This window comes from Mesoplodon bidens, assembly GCF_964165515.1.
Source record: "Mesoplodon bidens genome assembly, chromosome: 1".
Lineage (NCBI taxonomy): Eukaryota > Metazoa > Chordata > Mammalia > Artiodactyla > Ziphiidae > Mesoplodon > Mesoplodon bidens.
The window spans coordinates 197,743,718-197,766,507 of NC_138176.1; the positions used below are offsets into that span (position 1 = coordinate 197,743,718).

Genomic DNA, 22,790 nt, shown 5'->3' on the forward strand with positions numbered 1-22,790 from the left:
AACCCCCTGGTATAATTGGTGTTTGTATTACAGTAAAGCAATTATTGGTAAAGTTCTATGACGACGTTTGAACTCGCAAGCGCTAAGAGGATGTCTGTAGAGAGTCTTAGAAACACACGAGGGGCTTTTTATACCAAGCTGTTGTGATCCTTGTTGATGTTGGAAGAGCAAACGTATTTGTGCTGCTAATGATTGAACCCTTTTTATTCTGGTGCTGAATGCATTCCTAAAAATGGCAGTAAACACACACACGCACACGTAATTTTCCCAGGATTATAGAGTCAACATCTTCCTGAGACAGAAGTGGAACGACCCCAGACTGAAGCTGCCTAGTGATTTCCGGGGCTCTGATGCCCTGACGGTGGACCCTACGATGTACAAGTGTCTGTGGAAACCTGATTTATTTTTTGCAAATGAAAAAAGTGCCAATTTTCATGATGTAACCCAGGAAAATATCCTCCTCTTTATTTTTCGGGATGGAGATGTCCTCGTCAGCATGAGGTACTCTTTTCTCTCTAATATTTGTAGATTCATATTTTCCTTTAAAAATCAGTATATCACAGAAACATGTGTTAAACATCTTCTAAGACGTCTGTTTCTGCTTTCAGGCTATCTATTACTCTTTCGTGCCCTTTGGACTTGACCTTGTTTCCCATGGATACACAACGTTGCAAGATGCAACTTGAGAGCTGTATGTAAATGAGACCCTAAGTCACCATAGGGATAAAAATGCTTAAAATTTCTAGGCAATACATGCTACTAATATCTTAGATAATAACGGTGAAACTAATGCTTTTGATTACAAATAGACGTTAGAATAAGTTATTTAGGGAAATTATAGTTTTCCTTTTACTATATTAATTTGTATATACTAAGATAGATGAATTCTTTTGTTACCAGTTGATTTCAGTTGAGTTGTCGTAGGTGTAGATGTGCACCCTTCTAACTTATTCCAATCGTCACCTTCATTTGAGTTAGTAATATAGGCAAGGTAAAGGAGAAAATGATGTCCTAATAGCTTTTCTAATGTTAGAACCACATTTTTCAGAACAGAAAATTTGGAAAACATTGAAAAATATTATCTAAATCCTACCAAGCATTCATTTTCTATGGATCTATAAAAAATTTATTTTTTACAAAATTGGATTTTAGATTTTCTGTTTCTAGAACCATATATTTTTCAGTTTCTAAAAGAGGTACCAGGTGTAGTCATTGAAATGATTATCTCTAAAATATATTTATTAATTAATTTGCTATGAAGCTTGTCATGTGAAAATCAAAGTAGGAAATAAAACTTGAAAAATTAACACTAATAGAAGGAAGCTTCAGCCTGAATACCCATATACTGTGACCTATTCCTACAAAGAATCACCTTTTAAAATGTATGTGCTTGCTTGATGACATGCTTTAAAGTTACTTAGTGGTTACTTGTTGTTGTTGTTTAATTTACTGAAGCTGGATCCTAAATTTGAACAGTAGTTTTTACTTTCTAACTGTAATGTGAGATTTTGCAAAGGTAAGTGTATGTATGTACACATCTGTGTGTGTATTGTATATACGTGTGCCTGTGTGTCAATATGCATTTTTATAAATAATTCCAAATGTGTATATACCTTCTATTCTATTACTAGATACACTAAAGTATAGCTTTAAAAAATATAGGCATGTAAATAAGAGTTGAATGGTAGGCTACAACATGCTGTAAACCCATGGGGCCTTGAATTTTAGCCAGGTTACCTAAACCCACAATGTGGGTTCCAGGAGGCTCTAGTGATGGAGTGATGTCCATTTGAGGGGCTGTTTTATTGCTCTCCTCTGACCATGCAACTCCTCTAAGGAAGTTGGTAGTGAATTCTTCAAAAAAACCCATTTTGGTGCTTAGGTTTCTTTAATAATCTCCAGGTAGCATATTGCATGATTGTAATTGTATACATTCAGAAAGCTAGTATCACTTATTTGCTACTTTTTCATTGATGACAGTTCAGAATTCTGACATGGACAGATGTACTACTGTTCATGACACCCGAGGATTTTTACCATCTGCCACATGCTGATTATTTAAGCTTGTTCTTTCTTTAAGCCAATTATCTGTAACTTTTGTGCTAATATTTTTATTAGTGGCCATAGATTTTACCTCTTTACATTTCTAACAAAAGTTTCATAAAAGGGCCTATTGTTTTACCATTTCTGTGTTTAATATCTGGATGTTAAAATGTTAAAGAAGTGTTAATAATTATATTTCAAACTAATATTTTATTTACTTTTGTTTATAGTTGGTTACACAACTGATGACTTAAGATTTATCTGGCAGTCAGGGGATCCTGTTCAATTAGAAAAAATTGCCTTGCCTCAATTTGATATTAAAAAGGAAGATATTGAATATGGAAATTGTACAAAATATTATAAAGGCACTGGTAAGTACTATTCTTTAAATTAAACAAAACTAAGTCTTATTTCAAAGATTTGTTTCAATATTAAAATATGCTAGGGACAGAACAGAGAAAACTAGTTAAAAATGAATTCAGTATTTATTTATAAACATTATATCTGTATGTTGATATATTTAAATCTTTCATAAAATTACATCCACTAAAGTTAAAATTTATTTTATCACTAGATAGTTTTGCTTTTCTTTATGTAATTCCAGATAACAAGAGGTTTTCAACATTTTATTTTATATGAACTCTCCAGGCAGTGGTTTTCTTAGATGTTGCCTAGGAATTCTGCTCTGACAAGATTCATATTAGGGCCAAACGTTATGGATATAAACAATGTAACCCATATATATTCGTCTGCTGTCTTTGGGGCAGTTTTTCAATGTTGGTTGACCCATTTTCTTAATTTTCAAAAAATTTAATCTTTATGCTGTGCAGGAAACAGTAAACACATGAAATAATTGGACATGAGTAAAAATTAGCCATATAATATTCTTGATCTAGGTTATGGAACAGCCAATTATGAAAGCTCAACAAATTAACCTCATGCATTAAATCACATCAAGCTTTACAGAAATGAAAATACAGTACTCACTGATCAATACTTTCATAATATGATTAGTATTCAACCTTTGAGTCTCCTCTGGAGGTTATAGGTTATTGAAGGCTCTAGATATTAAATATAGTGCTATTTTTCTCAGCAATATAAATAAAAAGGTGATTGACTTTTGACCAATACATTCATACTAATAATCAGTCTAACATAAATTACCACAAAATTCTAATTCTGTATCAGGAAATAAATCATGACAAAGGTATTCAGGAATAGATGTAATTAAAGTGTAATTTTATTGCAACATTTATATTGACTTTGCAAAAATAAAAATGTGTAGTGTAATTGTGGAAAATTTGCAGAGATGAGATGTTTGAGCTAAAATGTTGCATCGTGACATTATCAAGGACAAAATATGATTTAAAACATACCTGTTGATTAGAATAAAAGATACAGTGAATAGTTGCATATCTACATTGTTGTAATAATAAATACAACACGGGCCAACTTAGAGATAACGTTAGTTTAAGCATCTGTTGTCATTGACCTTCAAATAAATTAACAGATTATATAACATTTATATATAAATAGTCCATTTTCTTGTAGAGCTTGTAGTATTTTAGGACAAGAGACAAAATAAGCAAATACACTGCTGAAAGAATTATCAATTTTTTAATGGAAAAACAGAGCTCTTAAAAATTTGACCATCAAAATATTCAGTGAAGAAATCGTAGATACCTTGATTTTCAATGACAACAGATGCTAATGCTGAGCCAGCTCTTTTGTTGAACACGTAAAATAACTGAGATGCAGGGTCAATGACTTCCTGAATGTCAAGGGCAAATCAGTGTCAGCTGTAACCTGGGCACAGTCATTCTCCTCTCTATGACTCATGCAAATTGAGACTGACTACAGTTTTGAGGGATTTCTCACCTTGTAATGGAAAAATAAACTTGAAAGCCAAGAGAAGTTTTTTGGAGGATTGATGTATAGAAACACTTAATAGATGGCTTTTTGAGTTCTTGCTATCTGTCAGGCACTGCTTTAAGCACTTTGCAGGAATTCTATCATTTAATCCTCACAACAATACTATGAGTTCAGTGAGTGCTATTATATTTGGAAAATAGTTACCCACATCCAGATTATATGATTAACATTTCAAAATGAATAGTCTCTAAATTGTTTGAGAAACTTGAAATAGAGTTTACTGAAGTTTTAAACTTCATCTAGAGATGAAAAATAAAACCAGTAATTTTATTTCTAATTTTATGTAGTATAAAATCATGTAATAGTATTGAAAATCATGGGGTTATTCAGTTTTTCACCTTTAAGCCCTGAACTTAAAATGTCTTGGGACTTCCCTGGAGGTCCAGTGGTTAAGATTTCGCCTTCCAGTGCAGGGGGTGCAGGTTCGATCCCTGGTCTTGGAGCTAAGATCCCACATGCCTTGTTGCCAAAAGGACAAAACATAAAACAGAAGCAATATTGTAACAAATTCAATAAAGACTTTAAAAATGGTCCACATCAAAACAATCTTAACAAAAAAGAAGCCTCTACTTGGGGACTCAACAGTGAATAAAGGACAGATCCCTGCTGTTTTACAGATCCATATTCTTACATGGCAAGCAAATAAAGTAAATATAATTATTTTAGTCCTAAGAAGGAAATAAGAGGGTGTGCTGTGGTAGAGAGTATTTGAGGATATACTCAAGATTTACCATAAGTAAATCTTTCATAGATTTTTGTGTGTGTGTGGTATTTTTTGAGCTATCATAAATAAGTCATTTATATCTCATTAGATACAGAAAATAACAAAAAACTCATGGCTAACATAATAATAATTGGCACTATATTTCAGTAAACATGCTTTGTCAGTATTTATATGAATCAGTATATGGATATAAAAAACATTTTAATGTTTGGATAATACTTACAAATGTATGTAGGAAAATAGAACATCCAAAATATATGGAATGCTTAACAGTGTAGAATACTGGAAAAGATACAGAAAGCAACATATAAAATGATGGCCAATATTTTCTTTAATTTGTATAAAATTATCCAAAATGGTGATTTGGCTTTAACTTTATTAAAAATTAGGGTTTTATTTATAGTAGTAGAAATTACACAGGTGGAGAAATATATGGGTACACATGTATAGAAAAATCTTTAAATTGGAAGCCTGAGTGAATAATAATCAAATAAAAGCTCACAGGAAATAGAAAGTAAATTGAATTTGCCAATGAGCATTTATATCCATTAGCTGCCCACCTGCCCCTCATAAATGTAACAGTACCAGGAAATCAAAAAAGGTCAAGAAATGTTTCTCATAAAAGTTTATAGAGCAAATCACTATGATATCCAAGCATATATTTTACTGCTAAATGCATCCACGTCTTGGGAAACTCCCCGGGCGGTGGCTTCAGATGAAGCACTCGGTTACTAGGCTGTCATCTAAATGTGGTGGATGGGATGAGCAAGTGCATTGGAAAATGAGCAACTTTATAGAAAATTATTATAATCCTGTGACAACCTAGACTCATAAATATACATAATAAGCACTTATGTGTTCTTCCCCATTTCACAGGCACTAGGTGAATGTAAAGTTACCTTGAGGGAGTGATGCTCTTAGAAAGCAAGGTACTGCAGAACCGCGTGTAGGAAACGCTGTGGGCCTCCTTAATTGCAGCGAATGGGCTTATGAAAGATTATAGTTTGGAAGTTTTGCACATGGTTGTTAGTTGGAAGCATATGTTCTCATTTGTCCAGGCAGGAAGTTGAGATAAGAGGTAGACACTGAAAAGGGAGTGGGATTTTCCGTCGTTTTGCCTTTCATATGATTTTAGAACCTGTGCACCATTTAAGTGAATTGCCTAGTTTTAATGAACTTAAAATTAAAAAAAGACAAACACTCTGCATTGCTTGTCTTTTTTTGATATAATATGGAAACGTTGGGCATAATTAGAATTTACTTCAGTTCAAATCAACTCTTCATTTGTGTTACAGATTAGCCCTAACATCTTTCTAATCCCTCTGAGGAATCGATGATTATTGGGAAAAGGATAGATTTCTAATCTAAGCTATTTGATAAAGGGATGAGAATAGCCATTCTTTTAAAGACCCTATTTGTGTGCAATTACTGCTCTAGATACTATTAATGAATAAATATGAAGATTATTCTAGCATCAGAAATATATACCTTCTTCCCAACTAGGAAAGCTAGATAAATACAACTTTTTAAACTAAAACACAATACAAAAGTAATATTGTCTTTTTCCCCATAATTATTTTATTTATGCACTGTCCATTCGTTTGTCTCAACATTTTAAAATAATTACGTACAGTTTAAGCTGAACACAACTGAAGATATTTTAACGGTTTGGAATTCATGCATAACCTTCCTTTTGTTGAATGGGAAATGACATTTTTATCTAAATTGAACATTTAAAAAAATCATCTCAAACATCTGGAAACGTCTCTTGTATGCCAGTGCTGGGAGGATATTTGTGTCACTTATTTTCTTTCTCCAGTCAGCAAAGTCTATTATGAGGCTGCCCATAATTTGTGATTAATTTGAGAGACTAGTTGATATCATGGCAGCCCTAGAATGATGTGTAAGGGCAATGTCTGCTTTAGTCTCAGCCTGTGAAAGTGAAGCCCTTTCCCTCGATTCCAGAACATTTGAGGGCCTGGAGTGGAACCAGGGGAGACTTGGGAGGGATGTCAGATGTTTGCCCTTTACAAACTTTTACCTGCATAGACTGGGAAAGCTCACTTCTTACCCTTGCTAGTGTTTACCTTCAAGACTGTCTTCACATTTCATGCGTAAATGTGCATATGATCTCCTGTAGATGGTCATCCCTTCCAGATAAGAAGTGGTCCACATGGCTGAAAATTATACTGACAACGTGTAATCCAGGAATGTTTCTTTATAGACTTGCTCTGCTTTGATTTGATGCTCCCAGTGACTTCTTTAGATCTTTTGCTCCCAGAGTACCCAAAGATAATGGGAAGTTTAAGTCACTGCAAAATCTCGGAACATAAAAGCCGAGACTGGCCATCCCAGAGCAGCACATGGTGTCTTTTTGTCAATCTCATAATAAAGTTGCAAGAGGTTAGGTGAAACAGGTCTCATCATGCCGTCCTCTTAGATCACGTAAATGATATATATTTACAGAACCAGCCCCCGTCCTCTTTACATGGAGTTCACTTTGTGAAATTGCCTCAAGCAGAAGCGACCTGTAATTTACGGGCACGATGTGATTTTGCGGTTGGATGTGGCAGGAGTATCACTCTTGCCTGTGTCTGTCGCTGGCAGGTTACTACACGTGCGTGGAGGTCATCTTCACCCTGAGGAGGCAGGTGGGCTTCTACATGATGGGCGTCTACGCCCCAACCCTGCTGATTGTGGTTCTGTCCTGGCTTTCCTTCTGGATCAACCCCGATGCCAGTGCTGCCAGAGTGCCCCTGGGTAAGGTGTTCCAACCTCTCTCTCGGGGGGTCGGGAGTGTGCTGCATCTTTATAGAAATGACTGCATAATTTTGAAATTATACCAAATGATTTTGAGACAGTGAGTTTTGGAATTGATGGCAACTTTTTTTTTTTCAGACTTCCTTCAGTCCTTGACATTGAACTAGATTTTCTCCATGTTTATGCATTCTATAATTAGACTGAGTTTTCTCTTTTTGTGTCCTTGGGGTATTTTAAGCAGTTAATCCATCCTACTTTGAGTCTCGTGAAATAATTATTAATAAGAGATTTTCACGGATAACGGAAGGCTAAAATCCCCAGCGGTGCCAAGCTTAAAAACAAATGACTATTTGGATAGAAGTCTTTCTAAATCATATACTGTCTCATACTGTTCATCAGGGAATATGTAATAGAATTTACCTTTTTAAACATGACTTTGCATAATTTTCCTAAACACTAGTTATTGTGTGCTGTACCACCAAGAGAGGCTAGAGAGAGGAAGGGTTGGTTAGGCCATGATCTCCAGTTTGTGATGTTTAATGCTCTGTGACATAGAAACACCAATAGCCAGACTTGAAAATTATGTCTCTATAGGGCTTAAATAGTCTTGAGTTGGGGAAATAATCGAGAGCCTTTCTTTTTTTAAAAATTAATTCATTTATTTATGGCTGCATTGGGTCTTCGTTGCTGTGCACGGGCTTTCTCTGGTCACGGCGAGCGGGGGCTACTCTTCGTTGTGGTGCATGGGTTTCTGATTGCAGTGGCTTCTCTTGTTGCAGAACATGGGCTCTAGGCACACACGCTTCAGTAGTTGTGGCTCGTGGGCTCAGTAGTTGTGGCTCACGGGCTCTAGAGCGCAGGCTCAGTAGTTGTGGCACACGGGCTTAGTTGCTCCGCGGCAAGTGGGATCTTCCCGGACCAGGGCTCGAACCCGTGTACCCTGCATTGTCAGTCAGATTCTTAACCACTGCGCCACCAGGGAAGTTTGAGAGCCTTTCTTATGGGTAAAGTGAATAAACTTCAGAATAAGGACATTGTAACAACAAATTTTGATTGCTTGGGGTGTTTTAAAACTTGTCATTAATGTGTGTGTGTGTGTTTTCTTAATATCACCTGGAACTTGTATCAGTAAGTCTGTGAAATACCTGACCTCTTGGTGACTGATTAGTTGCAGCATTTAATTTTTTCTGTTGTCAAAAAGGCCTTGCATAAATCTCCCTCCTGACTTACTGGGGGAATTAAACAAAATACAGATTTTAAAGAGTAGGAAACCAGGAAAGTGCCAATGAAGATGACAGTTTTATCCAAATAAGAAATTTGGTGATTTACATCAAACTAAAACCACAAAGACCAAATCTATATCTTAATAAGCAAAAAATGTGAGAAATTTCATCCTAAAGTTTGTGTATCTGTAATGAAGCAATGATAGTTCATAGAGTAATCCTTTAGGGAAGGAGAATTAACTATGTAGTGTATTGTACTGGGAATAAAGCACCCCCAAAACTAGATTTAAATTTTTACACTTGTCAAAAATATCACGCATTTCCCTCAAATTGCTAATTTTTTTTGGTTTATTACAGGTATCTTATTCTCATGCACTGATATAAATAGAAATTTCAGCCTTCCAAGGATGCTCTGGAGACAACCCTATCCCTGACATATTCTCAAAGGACATTCTCTGTAAATCCCCGTCTCTTGCAGGACTTCTGATATAAAATCCGTGAGCTGTCACTTAGCGTCCAGCAGACCTGTTGTTTGGAAACCAGTTAATGGTTAAAAGTCAAACCAGGTTTGAATTCCAGCTCTTTGCCTACCAGCTGTGACAACTTCCCATCACATCCAGCCTCTGTGAACATACTCTGTGGACATGTCAAAGTATGGATGGAAAAGTACTCCAGGGGTTTTTGGAGGCTTGAAAAAAATGAACGTAACACCCATTCAAGAGTTCATCATATGCCTCCTTTACAGATTGCTTTACACTTTTCAAAGCACTTTGACACATTCGGATTCATTCAACAAATATCTGTTGTGGGCTGACTATGGGCTAGGCACTATGCAAAAAGATGGGGATATGGTTAAAAAGTAAATAGCGAATAAATCGTTAATAAAATAGATTTAAAAAACAAGCAAAACTCGGCCTCAGTGAGTTTATACTCTCTTGGGAAGAAACAGACACCAAATAAGTACAACCTATAATATATAAGATGGTGATAGAGGGATGGGAAGTTGAGGAAGGCAGGCTGCTTGTCAGGAATTGTCTTGATGAGAAAGTGATGTTGGACAGAGGCAAGAAGGAGGGGAAGGAATGGACCACTGTGGATAAGATAGGATAGGATAGATTAGGTTAGGAAAGGGTACCTGGAAAGCCATCAGGGCAGCATCCCTGAGACAGAAGCATGCCTGGGGTATTCGGGGAAAGATAGGATAGGTTAGGAAAGGGTACCTGGAGAGCCATCAGGGCAGCATCCCCTGAGACAGAAGCATGTCTGGGGTATTCTGGGAACACTAAGGAGTCCAGTGAGAGAAAGGGAGATTAGTGGGTGAGATCAGAAAAATAACAAGGGCGAGGGGTGGGTTATGGAATATTTCTTAAGGAATTCAGTGCTTATCTTTACTGTTTTGTTTAGAATAGACTGTCAGGGGGCAAAGGTAGAAGCAAGCAAAGCAGGTAGGAGTCCTGCAATAAGCATGGTATGAGCCGGAGCAGTAGTGCAGGTGCTTGTACATGTTAGATGAAGGATGTGGTAGAGAAAGATTTGCAGATGTCTTGCATGTGGGATTTAAGAAAGCAGAATCAAGGCTGACCTCAAGGTGTTTTTGGCTTAGAAACTGAAGAGATGAAATTGCCATAAATGGAGGTGAGCAGAGCTGCAGGTCAGGTAGGTTTGAAAAGGTTGCAGGACCAGGAGGTTTGTTCCGGATGCACTGCGTTTGAGATGTCTGTTAGGTGGAGATAGCAGGTAGACAGGTGGATGTACAAGTCTGGGGTGTCTTGGAGAAATCAGGACCGGAGGTCAGAATTTAAGGTTTGTCAGGATGTAGATGGTATTTAAGGTGATGAGTGGAGTGTAGGTAGAAGAATCTCAGGGCTAAAGCCTTGGGATTGAGAAGATGAGGAACAATCTACGTGATGTGGTTTCCTAGAATCCTGCCAAGTGGAGAAGGTTTGTCCAGGTGAGGAGAGTGACCAGCCAGCTGCTTGTAGGTCAAGTTTAGTGCTAAAGATTGTCCTTGGCTTTAGCAGCCTAGGGGGTCACTGGGATCCAGAACAGACAGTCTCCATGGAATGAGGAGAAGAGGGAAGCCTGGTCGGAGTGACTCAGGAGAACACAAGAGGGGAACCTAGAGCCCTCGATGTAAACGGCCTGTTGGAGGTCGTTAGCTGCCCACAGGAGGGGAGGGTGGGGAAATAGCCAGGGGGGTGGGAGCTGAGAGGTTTGTTGGCTTTGTTTTTCTAAGGGGCACAATCCACACACATTTATTTTTGGTGGAAAACAACCAGTAGTGAAGGAAAAAATGAGAGATGGTAGAAGTGCAGGAGCAGTGAGAGGGGATGGGAGGTAGGAAACGAGGGATTGGCCTTCGCTAGAACACAGTGGATTTGTCCACAGGGTCAGCGAACTCCTTCAGCGACAGACTGAATAGCAAACATTTGAGTTTCTGTTGAAACCCCGAAATCCTCTGTCATAGCACTAAAGGAGCCTTAGACAATAATAGTTGAATAGGTGTGGATATGTCCCAGTAAAACTGGATTTATAAAAATAGGCGGTGGGTCAGATGTGCCTGGTGCATCAGGTTGACTGACTGCTGGTCTGTAGTGTCAGGAGAGAAGGTAGAGCTGATGGACACACAGTGAGATGCGGTCATGTGGTCATGGGGGCTAGCCTCTGATTTTGTTTTCTTAGTGAAATGGGAAGCCAGGTCATGAGTTGCAAGGGTGATAGGGAAAAGCGCTGTGGTTCTGAAGGGAGAGAGACTGGTGAAGGAACTGGGGAGGTACACCCTGATTTCCTGGTAGGATCACAGGCCTCTGGAGGTCAGTGATGGTAAATTGAAAGTGGGATCAGTCAACATGTTGACTCATTAAAAGAAAACTAGGGACATAGTTAGGTTTTTTGTTTTTTTTTGTTTTTTTTTTGTTTTTTTGTTTTTTTTTTTTGTTTTTTGTTTTTTGTGGTTACGCGGGCCTCTCACTGTTGTGGCCTCTCCCGCCGCAGAGCACAGCCTCCGGACACGCAGGCTCAGCGGCCATGGCCCACGGGCCCAGCCGCTCCGCGGCATGCGGGATCCTCCCGGACCGGGGCACGAACCCGTGTCCCCTGCATCAGCAGGCGGACTCTCAACCACTGCGCCACCAGGGAAGCCCAGGTTTTTGAGATTTATATGTGTTGTTGTGTGTGTTAATGTTTGGTTCTATCTTATTACTGAGTAGCGTTTCATAGTATGGATATACCACCATGTGTTTCCCCATTAACCAGTTGTTGGGGATTGGGTTGTTTCCAGTTTTGGGGTATTATACATGATGTGACGAATAATTGCATATAAGGCTCTGTGTATGCATACATTTTCATTACTCTTGGGCAAACACCTAGAAATGTGATTTCTGCATTTTATGGGAAAAGTATGTTTAACTTTTCTAAAATATTAGCATAATGTTTATCAAAATAATGATACCATTTTGCTGATTCACATACTCCTGTGTCATACACTCCCCAAATACTTTTTTTTTTTTTTTTACTTCTTATAGTGCCTTGGACCTTGGTACAATGTTGAATACAATTGTGAGAGATGCTTATTCCTGATTCTGGGTAGAAATAGTTGAAGTATTCACTGTTGAGTGTAATAGTGACTCTAGTTATTACAAATCTCTTAATCAGGTTGAAGAGGTTCCCTTCTCTTCCTAGTTGGCAGATGGTTTTTACCATGACTGTTGACTTTTGCCAAATGCTTAAATGCTTTCTCTGAGTATATTTAAAGGTTTATATGTTTTTTTTTCCTTTATTTTGGCAAATTTTACCAATTGATTCCTAGCTATTAGATGAGTAGGTAAAATTATTAGCACAAACATGTTCATAATATTAGTTTTTCCTTTTAATGTCTAGCTGTAGTGATGTATTCAGTCCCATGTACTCCTGAAATTGTTAAATTGTGAATTCTTTTTTTTTTTTTTTGACCACTCTAGATAAAGACTTATCCCTTTTCTTGGTATTTTCAAAACATCAGCGTTCATTTCATTCATTTCTATGTTTATTTTTTTTTTCATTGATTTTGGCTCTTATCTTTATTATTTCTTTTTACTCAGTTTGGATTTTATTTGATCTCTTTTTGCTGATTGAAGTGGAAACTCAGCCGAATTTAGACCTTTCTTCTTTTCTAACATGGATATTTAAAGTTACAAATTTCCCTTGTAAGTCCTGCTTTAGCTGCAGTGCACAAATTTTGGTATACTGTATTTTCATCTTCCTTCATTAAAAAAATATTCTCTAATTTCCCTTGTGAAATCTTCTTTGACCCATGGATTCTTTAGATATGTGTAGTTTGGATTCCAAATATTTAGCGTTTTCATAAGTACTCAAATATGATTTGTTTTTAATTTTGTCAGGGAACATACTCTATGATTTCAATCCTTTTATGTTTATTGAGACTTTGTTAATGGTCCAGCCCAGCATATGTCTCCTGGCAAACATCCCATGTCACTTGCACTGTATATTTGTCACTCTTGGGTATAGAATTCTGTAAATATGAGTGGAGTCAAGTTGGTTGATAGTACTGTTAAAATCTTTTATGTTTTTTGTCTAGTTATTATAGTTATTGATGAGAAAGTTGTTAAAATCTCCAACTCTAATTATGGAATTATGCTTCAGGTATTTTGAAGCTCTGTTATTAGACCCACACATATATATATATAATTTTATCTAAAAAGAAATAATATTACTGACAGATTAAATATCAGGATATTCTGTCAATATGGCTATTTTGACCCAGTGTATCTTTCCTTTTTCTACTTTTTTTCCCCTACATTGTTCCAAAAGATTATGAAATCAATTTGCCAATCTTTTCCTTCTATGGCCCATAATTTTTATTTTCTAAAATTTAGGAGAAGAACATATGTCATTTACTCTAGACTCATTTTGCTTTTTTTAAAAAAAATCAGTCTTGTGTTCCAGTTTTATTTTTCTTCCTATCTCTTTTTGATTTACTTTCTCCATTGTTAACAAGTATCAAAGCTTCCTCTGTGGATTTTAGGTAGAATTTGTCTTCAGCTCTTTCTTTAAGTATAAAAGTAACTGTGGAGGTAACATCTTATACTTTTTACCCTACGTAAACTTTACTGTAACACATTCTTTTCCTGGTACATGAAATGCTTTAGTTGCTGCTGAAAAGAATTTTTTTAAACAAATACTTTTTAATTATAAATGTAAAAAGATGAATAATTCAGGTCACAATTCAGACCTCTAGCAGGTCACACACAGTACCTTTCTTCCTTATTATAGTCTTTTCTTATCATCTGGAACAGTGGTTCAAGATCTTTTTAATTATAAGGATCTCTTTCAAAAATGTCAGAGATTATTTCTGGATTCCCACATTGTAGTAATTGTAGTTTTCCTTTTAGTATCCTTTGATTAGAATGATGTGCAACAATAACATGCTGATGTAATAATTTAGCAGTATTTCTAAATGAATTTTCATGTTATTAATCACAACTCCACATAAGAATTTGGTGCATAGTGTAGTTTGTCTCAGTATGGGATAAAGATGATTTCAGGTTTAGACAGTAGCTGTTGTGCACAATTTCTCCTTGACTTGCTCTGTTGGTTCTATTTGTTGTTAATAAAAAGTACTACCGGGACTTCCCTGGTGGTCCAGTGGTAAAGAATCTGCCTTGCAATGCAGGGGAGGTGGGTTTGATCCCTAGTTGGGGAACTGAGATCCCATGTGTGGCGGGGCAACTAAGCCCACACCCCACAACTACTGAGCTTGCATGCCACAAACTACAGAGCCCACATGCTCTGGATCCTGCATGAGACAACTAGAAAGAGAAAAGCTGCACGCCACAACTAGAGAGAAGCCTGCGTGCTGCAACAAAGACCCAACACAGCCAAAAGAAAAAGAAAAATAAATAAATAAATACAAAAAAAAATACTATCCCTACCTCCCCTTTCTTTTCCTTTTCTTTTTTCACCCTTTTTCTTGCTTTCCTTTTTCAGTCTTCTAGGTTTTGGTATTCCTCTTTTAGGCAATAGATTGCTAGAGTGTATGCTATTAAAGAATTATTTTTCAGATGTTTCCTCTGAGATTGTCTGAACGATAAATCTCTGGACATCCCATAGTCAATGGGAGTTCACTATCAACAGTGGTCTCTTAAATAAGGATTTTATCACTATAAAGTTCTTTCTGCATATTGATGAGCTGAACAACTTTATCTTCACCCTGAATTCTTTATAGAAGTTTTTATTCAGGTTAACATTTTTATGTAGCTAATTTATTAGTACTTTGATTTATATTATTTGTTAGCCATAACTTTTAGTAGATGTAGACCCCACGCCTATTTATCAGAGTTGATATCAATTTTATGACATATGCCCTGATTTGAAATCTAGACTTGGTTTGTTTTTGCATTAGGGAGAGAAAGTAACAAATGACAAATAAGGACTATATGTTTTAAACATGTTATAGAAAGATTATACCAAGAAGTCCTGGAATTTATTAGAGAGGTGTTCCATTAAATGGGGATAATATACACAATATTGAAATTATAAATATCCCCATTTTTATGAATGATGGGTTTCACATTTCTTTTATTGGTTCATAATGTAGTAAAATTCAGGCAGCATTTCACTATAAATTATTTAAACAATGAAGTAATCTCATCTGAAGGCCATGTTAAGATAAGGCTGAAATATTTGTCCAGAGAAATATTTGCTCAGATTTCTTATTTTAGGATAAAAAAGCAAGTGGATGTTTCCTATTTTAATATGATTTTCTGAAGACAAGTCACACAGTGAGGTCCACATTCTCTTCCTTCTCAACTGATCTCCGTTTCCATTCTTACATCTTCGAAATGATACAGATCTTATTGGAATTGGTCACCATGGTTTTTAACTTAATGCCTGGGATTATAAATATCTCCCAAATGACCATTAATATCCTATTATTCCGAATCTTTCTCTGCTCCTTTGACCCCCTTTTTCTGATGCCTGAGCCTCTCCGGAGTCCCCTCCCTTTCCACCACAACCTCCCCTGAACGATACTGGCCAATCTGTCCTTCAAGAAGTTCCTGGGTGCCCTGTGCTGAGTCGTGGTCACCAGTTCTTTGTTTCTCGGCCTTTATCTGGCCTAACTCGGTGTTTTCCTTCCAAAGTCACATCTTTTCTATATTCTCCTCTTCCTATATTTCATGGGTATTTTCCCAGTCATTCTGTTTAGAAGTTTGTCTCAATCTTTTCCTTCTTCCTTTAAACAGTAATCAAGATTTAAAAAATGTTTTCTCCAAAATCCTTTCACATCCATCCTATCCTTCATTTTCTTATTCTTTGTTTCTGCATCTCCTATAGTTTTCTTTCTCGGTTTATTTTTTTATCCCTAGAAGAGTGATGTTATTGAAATATTCTCTTGATAATGTCATTTCTCTACCAAATATGATAAAAGATCTGCTCTAGGACTTTGAAGGCCTTCTATAATCTGGCACTATTCTCCATTTCATTCATAAAGCTGCTAATATATCAGGATAAAGATTCAGGTATACTACTAAATTTACTACAATTTGATACATTCTGTGTTATTGATGAGCATGAAATGCTATGGAAACACAGAGAATGGTGTCAATATATGCTACTTCAAGGCTTGCTTTTGATTGATAAGTTGACATAACATTTGAATAAGAATAAAAAAATAACTTGCAAAGATGATTTGCTAAATTAATGCCCATAGGTATAATTAACTGAGTTTAGGGCAATGTTTGAAAAGATCTTGGATTTTTATGTTACTTTTCACTTCCAGGTTAGAAAATGTTAAAACCTATATTAACTTTTAAAACATAGTCCTGTTAATTAGTTTTCTTCAGGATAGAGGATAATTACAATATAATAGTAATATATATATATATATATATATATATATATATATATATATATATATATATATATATATATATATATATATATGTAATATTGTTTCAGTCTGCAGAAGTTATATTTTATTAAAAGCTTTTCTTTCTAGGAGAGAGTCTCTTAGTTCTTCAATATTAAAAAAAAAATATCCTCAAAACTCCACTCCTTTCAGGAGCCTCTGAAATGATGCAACTGGTGGAATATATATTTTTCAATGTTTTAAATGATTATTGATACTAATATAGTGTTTCCCGTATTCCCAACGCAAGAGCAAAGAGAACCAAGTACATCTTTCATTATTAGGGTAATAAAAAATAAAAATTTATTTTTTCAAATGTTAAGTGTTTACACACATACCACCCATATTCTATAATTCTTACATAAGAAGCAAGTACGTGGCATTTCTTCTACTCTTTGGGTTTTAAGGGGACCTGAGGGGCATTGAAAGTTATTGGAGGGGGATTTCATCAAAGAGCAGTGATTGTAGAACATTTCACGGGAGTAAGAAGCAAATTGAATTCCTGTTTCTGTCCTGCAGGAATCTTCTCAGTGCTCAGCTTGGCCTCTGAGTGCACAACCCTGGCTGCGGAACTTCCCAAGGTGTCCTACGTGAAGGCTTTGGATGTGTGGCTCATCGCGTGTCTGCTCTTCGGCTTTGCGTCCCTGGTGGAGTACGCGGTCGTCCAGGTGATGCTCAACAACCCCAAGAGAGTTGAAGCAGAAAAAGCCAGGATTGCCAAGGCTGAGCAAGCAGATGGGAAGGGGGGGAGTGCAGCTAAGAAAAACACTGTGAATGGCACGGGCACACCTGTTCACATCAGCACTTTACAGGTAAGGATGACGTCGGCCAGCAAAGTGCATTCTGCGGGTTTAAAGGTTTGGTAGAATTGGTTCTCACTCATTTTTCTCTCACAGATGCAAAGGGACTAAGCACAACCTAGCTTTTGGAAAAGAATAGAAAACATTTAGGTCCAATACTAACTGAGAAAAAAATCGACACTTTATTAAATTACTGGAGAACTTTCCATGGAAATTAAGGATGCTTCAGTTCCTTTGCTTTGATGGTCACCATTGAATGTGGAAGCCTTGACCAAATGACAGACCTTCCTACTCTTTCTCATTTGACAAACCATCATGAATGGCTGGGGGGTTGAAGGCTTATGGGACCCACATTCTTGATTCAATCTCCCACCCATTCCCCATCAATTTGGAGAGCTTCACAATGCTCATGTCAGGCAGACTACTTCTTTATTGGGTGCCTGGCTCATAGGGAAACTATGCCCATGGTTTGGGATTTGTCCAGCACAGAGTGAGTAGCTAGAGAAGAACTGAACAGTTAAAACCCATAACCTTGCCTTGTCACTTGGTGATGGGTCTAAGAATAGCGGACCATGCCTCTAGATTCAGGTACTGATAAATCCTGGAGCCACAGACCACGTCATGGATTAAGGACAGTTGTCCACTCACCCCAGCATGCCTGTACTTGATGACTTCTAGTTGAGAAGACCCTAGGCCAGGGGACCATTTCCACTGAATGTAGCATGGTAAGTTCCACAAGAGACTAACAGGTCCAGATCATCTTACAGCCTTGGAAACCTTGCCTACATCTGGCCCCAGACCATGTCCATTTGCTGACTGCCACTCCTACCAACTCCTAGAACGTTAGACACGTTTTTAGAGACAAAGGCAAGCAAACTGTTCTTACGTGGTGCTGTCTGCAGGTCTTTGTTTTTTTATTCTTTTGAGTCATTCATCTCATTTTCTGAGCCCACAGCCAAGACTCCCTGCAAATACTTTGTTGCTACCTTGTAAGGAGGATCCTCCAGCCCTAGAGCTCTTTATACACTAATCCTCTTCATGAAGGATATGTATAAAATATCCATTAATGCAAAGCTATCATGGCCTTAAAGAAATCATGTCTTTGGCATATCTCTTTCCATCCTTTTCCATGTAACGTGTCTATATCATTCCATGTGAAGTGAGTTTCTTGTAGGCAACATATCATTGGTTGATGGCATTTAATCTTATCTCTCATTCTCATGTTTTAATTTGTATATTTAGATCATTTAAATTTAATGAACTTATTGATATATTTAGGGCTTCAGTCTACTTTATTTTTATTTATTTTTTAAATTTTATTATTATTTTTTATTGGGGTATAGTTGCTTTACAATGTTGTGTTAGTTTCTGCTGTACAACGAAGTGAATCAGCTGTATGTATATGTATATCCCCTCCCTTTTGGGCCTCCCCTCTCCACCCCTGTCCCACCCATCTAGGTCATCACAGAGCACTGAGCTGAGCTTGCTGTGCTCTACAGCAGGTTCCCACTAGCTATCTGTTTTACACGTGGTAGTGTGTATATGTCCATCTCAATCTCCCAATTCATCCCCCACCCCCCATGTCCACATGCCCATTCTCTACATCTGCATCTTTATTCCTGCCCTGCAAATAGGTTCATCTCTACCATTTTTCTATATTCCACATAGAGGCATTAATATTTGTTTTTCTCTTTCTGACTTACTTCACTCTGTATGACAGACTCTGGGTCCATCCATATCTCTACAAATGACCCAGTTTCGTTCCTTCTTATGGCTGAGTAAAATTCCATTGTATATATGTGCCACATCTTCTTTATCCATTCATCTGTTGATGGTCACTTAGGTTGCTTCCATGACATGGCTATTGTAAATAGTGCTGCAATGAACATTGGATGCATGTGTCTTTTTGAATTATGGTTTTCTCAGGGTGCATATTTTGTGTCCTATTTGTTCTATTTTTAATCTCTTTCTTCTTTCTCCTTCTTCCATGTGGACTGCTTGAACAGCTTCTAGAATGACATTTTGAGTTTTCTGTATTGTTTGTAAGAATGTCACTCTCTTGCTTGGAGGCTGCTCCAGGTGTCCCATTATATACACACGACTTTATCACAGTCTCCTGATGTCACTCTGTTGCCACTTTGTGTGATGTGTAGAAATGCTACCTGCCTTTAACACCTTTTGCTTTCCTCTTCACATGACAAAATTATTGTAAATACTTCTTAGAACCTAATTAGAAAATGTTACACTTTTTGCTTCACTGTCAAACATAATTTGGAAAACTCCAAGAGACAAGGAAAGTTTATTGTATTTGTGCCTATTTTTGTTTACTTTGATCTTTCTTCCATTCTGATATTCCAAGGTTCTATCTTTTAGTGTTTGTTTCCTTTTAGAGAATTGCCTTTGTCCATTATTTTGGGTAGCTCTGCTGGTAACAGATCCTCCTGGTTGTCCTTCACCTGGGAATGTCTTGGTTTCCCTTCATTCCCAAAGGATGTTTTCACTGGGAATAGGATCCTCGGTTGAAAGTTCTTTTCTTTTGGCACCTAAAAAGTATTGTGCCCATTCCTTCCGGCCTCTGTGGCTTCTGAGAAGAACTCTGCTTCATTCACACTGTTTTTCTCCTTTAGGTAAAATGTCATTTTTCTCTGGCTGCTTTCAAGATTTTTTTTTTCTTTCTTTCTTTTTTTTTTTTTTCCTTTAATGTTCAGAAGTTTAATTATGTATTTTGGAGTGGATTTTTTAGTTTGGGATTTGTTCAGGTTGTTAAAAAAAATGCAGGCTTATGCTTCTTGCCAAATGGAAGAAGTTTTCAGCTGTTATTTCTTTGAGTACCTTTCCTCCATCCTTCTAGGACTGTGATGACACAGATGTTAGATTCTCTGTTACAGGCCCACACATCACCACCGAGGCTCTGCTCATTTTTCTAGTAAGTTCTCTGTTGTTCAGGTTGGGTAATTTCTCCTGTTACACCTTTAGTTCACAGGTTTCTTTCCTCACCCCCTCCTCTTCCTGTTGAGCCTATCCATGGAGATTAATGTTTTGATTAAATGCATTTTTCAGTTATAAAATTTTCATTTGGTTTCTCCTTTTTTACTTTATTTTTTCTTTCCCTCCCTCCTTCCTTCCCTCCTTCCTTCCCTCCTTCCTTCTTTCCTTCTTTCCTTCCTTCCTCCCTCCCTCCCTCCCTTTTTCCCTCGCTTCCTCCCTCCCTCCCTCCCTTCCTTCCTTCCTTCCTCCCTCCCTCTCTTCTTCTCTCCTTCCTTCCCTCCTTCCTTCCCTCCCTCCTTCCTTCCTTCCTCCTTCCCTCCCTCCCTTCTTCCCATCCTCCCTTCCTTCCTTCCTTCCCTCCTTCCTTCCGTCCTTCCTTCTCTCTGTCTCTCTGCTGGGATTTTGTACTCCTTTTCTCAGGCTTTCCATTTCTCATTTACTCCAAGCATGTTCATAATTGCTGATTTTGCCGTGCTGCTTTAAAACTTTTCTTGGATAATTCTAACACATTTCATCTTGGTGTTGGTCTCTATTGATAGTATTCTGAGATCTTCCCCAGTTCTTTGTACCATGAGTGATTTTTCTGTTGCCACCTAGACAGTTCATATTACGTGATGACATACTGCATCTTGTCTAAACTTTCTGTTTTTGCTGCCTTCTCTGGATGTTTGTCCAGGAGAAGGAAGGCTGCTCCCTCCTTGCTGCCAGGTGGACATGAAGTCCAGGCCCCTCACACAGTGAGGTGGGAGCTCCCATTCCTGCCTGGTGGCATCAGGCATCCTTGGTCCCTATGTGGCCTGCCTGACATGGGGTGCCTCAGTACGCCTGGAGATGGGGAGCAGCTTGGAGCTTGCTGTTGGATGGGGTGGCAGTCCTGCCTGCACGGTCCCTACCAACACCCACAGCTCCCCTGGGAGCAGGGCCTTGTGGCTTGTCCCCAGGGATGGAAGGCCAGCTCCCTGTTTGGCCTCCTCCAGTTAACTTCAGGGATGGCTGGGCACCTGTTACAGCATCTGGAAGGCAGATATGCAGCTCCCTGCCCAGTCCTTGGCCTGGGGTGTGGCCACAGTTGTTCCTGTGATGCTGGGCTGCAGTAGAGAGATTTCTGTCTGAAAGGTTTCTGTCTTGCCAAGTTACCCCTTCCTTGGTCCTTTGTCTAGAAGAAGAGGGCTGTTATTGGGGCTATTCTTGTCTGCACCCCTTGGCATTTTCAGTTCCAAAGCTGGGACATCTGAAGCCAGAAGGAAATGCAAGAACTTACCACTGTGCCCTTCCTCGGCCCTGAAGGTCTTCAGCTGACCTGCTTCCTTTTCTCCACATTGCACAGCCTTGTGCTTGTTTTTTCTGATGTCCAAGGTGTGCCTTGTTTATCTTCCTGGGAGCAGAAGGGCCCCATGTTCTTTCAAGGCCCCTCAGCATCCTCCTTGTACGTGCACCCTGCCTCCTGCATGTAATGATTAAGTAGAGACGTATCATTGGACTGCTCTTAACACTTCTGTTAATGATGCAACCATTCTACCTGTTGGGCCAGTTCAGATTTACTGCCCTCCTGCCCCAGGAACACACCCTTTAAAAAGATCATGATCCTCTTTCCCAGTATTTTATTTTCTTCTCTGTTCCCATCAAAGCCACCAAATAGTACCTGGAAGAGGTAAGAACTGATCAAAAGCAAGCCCCAGCATATCAAAGAAATGGTACTTCTTTGTGAGAAGCTTGGGTTTTCCTTCTAAAACATACACTTGTTTCTCCAGGCCAGGAATGGAAGGAGAAATACCTGAGACTTACATCCCAGGGTGATGTTCACTCTTTGACTTTTTGGCTCTGTCAACCCCTCCATTTACATCTCTCCGTCATTTCCCCCCTTACTCGTGTTTCCAGCCCACTGATCCCCTTCCCCCTGGTTAAGAGACCTGGAGACTGAAAACAAATCTGTGCTGCAGAGTAGGTGCCTGATTTCTAGTAGTGTCACAATCAGCCCCATCATCTGGGGTGTCCTGGAGCCTGGCGAGCTACAGAAAGCACCAGGGACATAGAACACCACATGATCCCGGAACCTTAATATATTCTGTCGACTGGAAAAATGCACAACCTAAAAGTTGAGAATTATGTTTTATTTGGGGGACATTCTTAGGACATCAAGCCCGGGAGGCAGCATCTCGGGTAACCATGAGAGAGCTGCTCTGATGAGGCGGGGGGGGGAGCCAGTATATAGAGGAATTTTTGCAACAAAGACCAGGTAGTTGGAATAAAAGATTACTGTTACTTAAAAAAAAAGCTATCTCAAGTTAATGAGTTTAGCGTTTTTCTATGTATGGGAAGATGCAAGAGTCTGGGCTCACTGAAATCATTCCTTTGATGTGCACCTCAGCTACCTGGGCTTGTGTCCTGTGCTTTCTCATCCTGAGTCTCCTTGG

At 38.2% G+C, this 22,790-nt stretch overlaps 1 protein-coding gene across 2 annotated transcripts in view; it reads left to right on the top strand.

The window, feature by feature from the left end:
• GLRB (glycine receptor beta) overlaps nt 1-22,790 on the top strand; it is a 75,446-nt gene that overhangs the window by 45,234 nt on the left and 7,422 nt on the right. The window contains exons 5-9 of one of the 2 annotated variants that reach the window (XM_081239948.1): nt 272-501; nt 609-691; nt 2,274-2,414; nt 7,307-7,459; nt 17,108-17,400. In XM_081239948.1, the coding sequence (XP_081096074.1) occupies nt 272-501; nt 609-691; nt 2,274-2,414; nt 7,307-7,459; nt 17,108-17,400 (900 nt within the window). Of the gene's footprint in view, nt 1-271; nt 502-608; nt 692-2,273; nt 2,415-7,306; nt 7,460-9,160; nt 9,543-17,107; nt 17,401-22,790 lie in introns of those variants that run through there. The other variant, XM_081239949.1, reaches the window with a different exon arrangement.